Genomic DNA, 2,579 nt, shown 5'->3' with positions numbered 1-2,579 from the left:
ATTACCCATAAATTTAGAATTTATTCTCTATATTTTAATATATTTAATATTATTTTATTTTATTATTTATGTAGTATATAGTAAAGTTAAGTTATTTATTCATATTTTGTTTGTATGTTTAGAAATTATTTGTATACTTAGCATTGATAGTTGTTCTTTTCCTTTTCTGAAAATAAGACAATATCCTAATACAATGATAATTATGAGTTATGGCAAAGTGTTATTGAGACACTCCATTGTATCAAAATTATGAATAACACATGATTAATGGTACCGTTTTATTAACGGGTGTCGTAAGGGTGTTAATATATTCGATTTTTATTTCAGTATATCAAAATTATCTTTTGATATATATTAATTTGATTTTAAAATTTTATTAAAAAATATGTTTTATGTGGCTAATCACAACTCCATGTTTTTTTAATTACGCCTAATAAACTTTAAAATATCATTCGGTAATTACAACATTTATTTAGTTACATCTACCAAATGAGTTTTTCTTTTAATTTCAAAATGTTACACCAATAAATTTAACAAAAAAATTAACAATATTAATAATTGGATGTAACTTTTAAAATCTGAAAAGTAAAAAAATATTCTGAAAATAAATGTAAAAGAATTAAATTTCAAATAGTATATATACCGATGGTAAATTTTAAATTTATTTTATCCATAAAGGCTCAAAAGGCATTCAAATCCGTACATTTGCCTATATATATAAATCTCCTTGTCTAACTACCTTGGAAGGAACTACCTGCTTGAAAATCACAGCTGAGCTTTTCCAAACTATGTCCATTTCCATCTCCACTCAAGTTCAATGTTTGCTTGGAGATTTCCACTCTAGAAGGTTGTTGATGCTGCATGCCCCACCTTCTCCGACACCGACTATGGCAGCTCCTACGAACACGGAAACCAACCATCCTTACACCGGAAACAACAGCTTTGATGCAAACGTTATTATGGTTATGTCAGTCCTCTTGTGTGCTATCATGTTCACTTTAGTACTCAATTCTATCATTAGGTGTGTATTAAGGTGTTCAAATTTACTAGCCTCAGGATCCGGAGGCAGCACCTCAGGTCAACCACCAAATAGAGGGATCAACCGAAAAGCCTTAAAGACCTTTCCAACAGTAAATTATTCGGCCGACTTGAACATGCCTGGCTTGGACTCCGAGTGTGTCATATGTCTATCGGATTTCAAACCCGGTGACCGCGTTCGGCTTTTACCGATGTGCAACCACGGATTCCATGTCCAGTGCATCAACAAGTGGCTGAGCTGCCGCTCCTCTTGCCCGAAATGCAGGCACTGCCTCGTCGAAACATGCCAAAAGATTGTTGTTTTTAGCAGCCAAGCTAGCTCATCGCAACCTACTCCTGTGCAGGAAACCGCTGTGCCATAGGCACCGGTCGAGCCTGAAGCTTTGGTGCATAGCCATAGGTGACTTAGTTGCCAAAATACCATACAACAAGTAGTGTAAAGTTAAGCAGTAAATTTGTGCAGAGTTTGATATCTGTTACTGCTAGGCTCTATTTTTTTGATATTTTTTATGTAGCTGGGGATAAGGAAAAGTATTGCAAATAAAAGGATTTAAATATTGGTATATTCCATCAGGAATCAACTGAATTGAACCTATATTCTATTTATTTTATCTGTTTTTCCTACATTTATGAAAAACAGATCATATTGAAAAGTAGGGAATGCAAATAACTGATTGTATTTTACGAGAATGGTAATCACTAAAAAAAAAAAAAAGCATAATGTCTCGATGGAGCAATCGCAAATAATTATAAAATAAAATTAAATTAATATAAATCACAAATGAATTAAATTAAAAAATAATAAAAAAATATTAAGAGAATTTGAGTTTTGGACCCTCAACGAAAGGTATTATCCCACTAGGGGAACGTCTTAAATGATGGTTGGTGTAGATTAGACATGCAAGCTTATGGGAGAAGTATCATTATTGCTATAAATATTAATTATAAAAATGCACTTGCGAGGGATTGAACTATGATCCGACGCACTCCCCTAAGAGTGAGACAATACATTTCGTTGAGAATCTGACATCCAACTCCCTTCAACAGGAACTATAATTGACTCATTAAACTAAAACCCACATATAACAATTGCACATGATGAGATAGGAGACCAACACATGACAGTTACAGATAGTGAGATTTGAATTTAAATACTCTATGACCCAATATTTCAACATTTATTAACGATATCTAAGACCCAATATTTGAGCCTATATTAACAATACCAAAGTTTCATTAACTCTATCACTAGTTTTTAATACAAAAATAAAGGAGGGGAGGTCACAAATATATTTAATTTATTTTTAACATTTTATGTATCTAGAAAGTTAATAATATATCTTGTTATTCATATTCAAATATGTACAGGATATAAGTTTTTTTTAATAAAAAAAGTGATACAAGGTTATCTGGAGTTAGAATCCAGAACCAGTATCACCTTAAAACGTTTTTCTAATATCACTAGCATACTTGATATCAAATCTTTTCAAAAAAATGATCAGATTTAAATATCTTTTTTACTTGGAATCAGATTTGCTAGT

General features: G+C 31.6%; 1 protein-coding gene across 1 annotated transcript; it reads left to right on the top strand.

Moving 5' to 3' along the window:
* The first annotated feature begins 746 nt into the window (after positions 1 to 746).
* LOC105775931 (RING-H2 finger protein ATL78) lies at positions 747 to 1,619 on the top strand. The gene has a single exon (XM_012598419.2). The coding sequence runs from the start codon at positions 789 to 791 to the stop codon at positions 1,398 to 1,400; it is 612 nt and encodes a 203-aa protein (XP_012453873.1). The 5' UTR covers positions 747 to 788; the 3' UTR covers positions 1,401 to 1,619.
* The last annotated feature ends 960 nt before the right edge of the window (positions 1,620 to 2,579 follow it).

This window comes from Gossypium raimondii, chromosome 10 (genome assembly GCF_025698545.1).
Source record: "Gossypium raimondii isolate GPD5lz chromosome 10, ASM2569854v1, whole genome shotgun sequence".
In the NCBI taxonomy this organism is placed as follows: Eukaryota; Viridiplantae; Streptophyta; class Magnoliopsida; order Malvales; family Malvaceae; genus Gossypium; species Gossypium raimondii.
This window is presented reverse-complemented; position numbering and strand designations above follow the sequence as displayed.

Coding starts and splice junctions, on each gene's coding strand:
- LOC105775931 (XM_012598419.2), top strand. CDS start 789: ATGTCCATTTCCATCTCCACTCAAGTTCAATGTTTGCTTGGAGATTTC.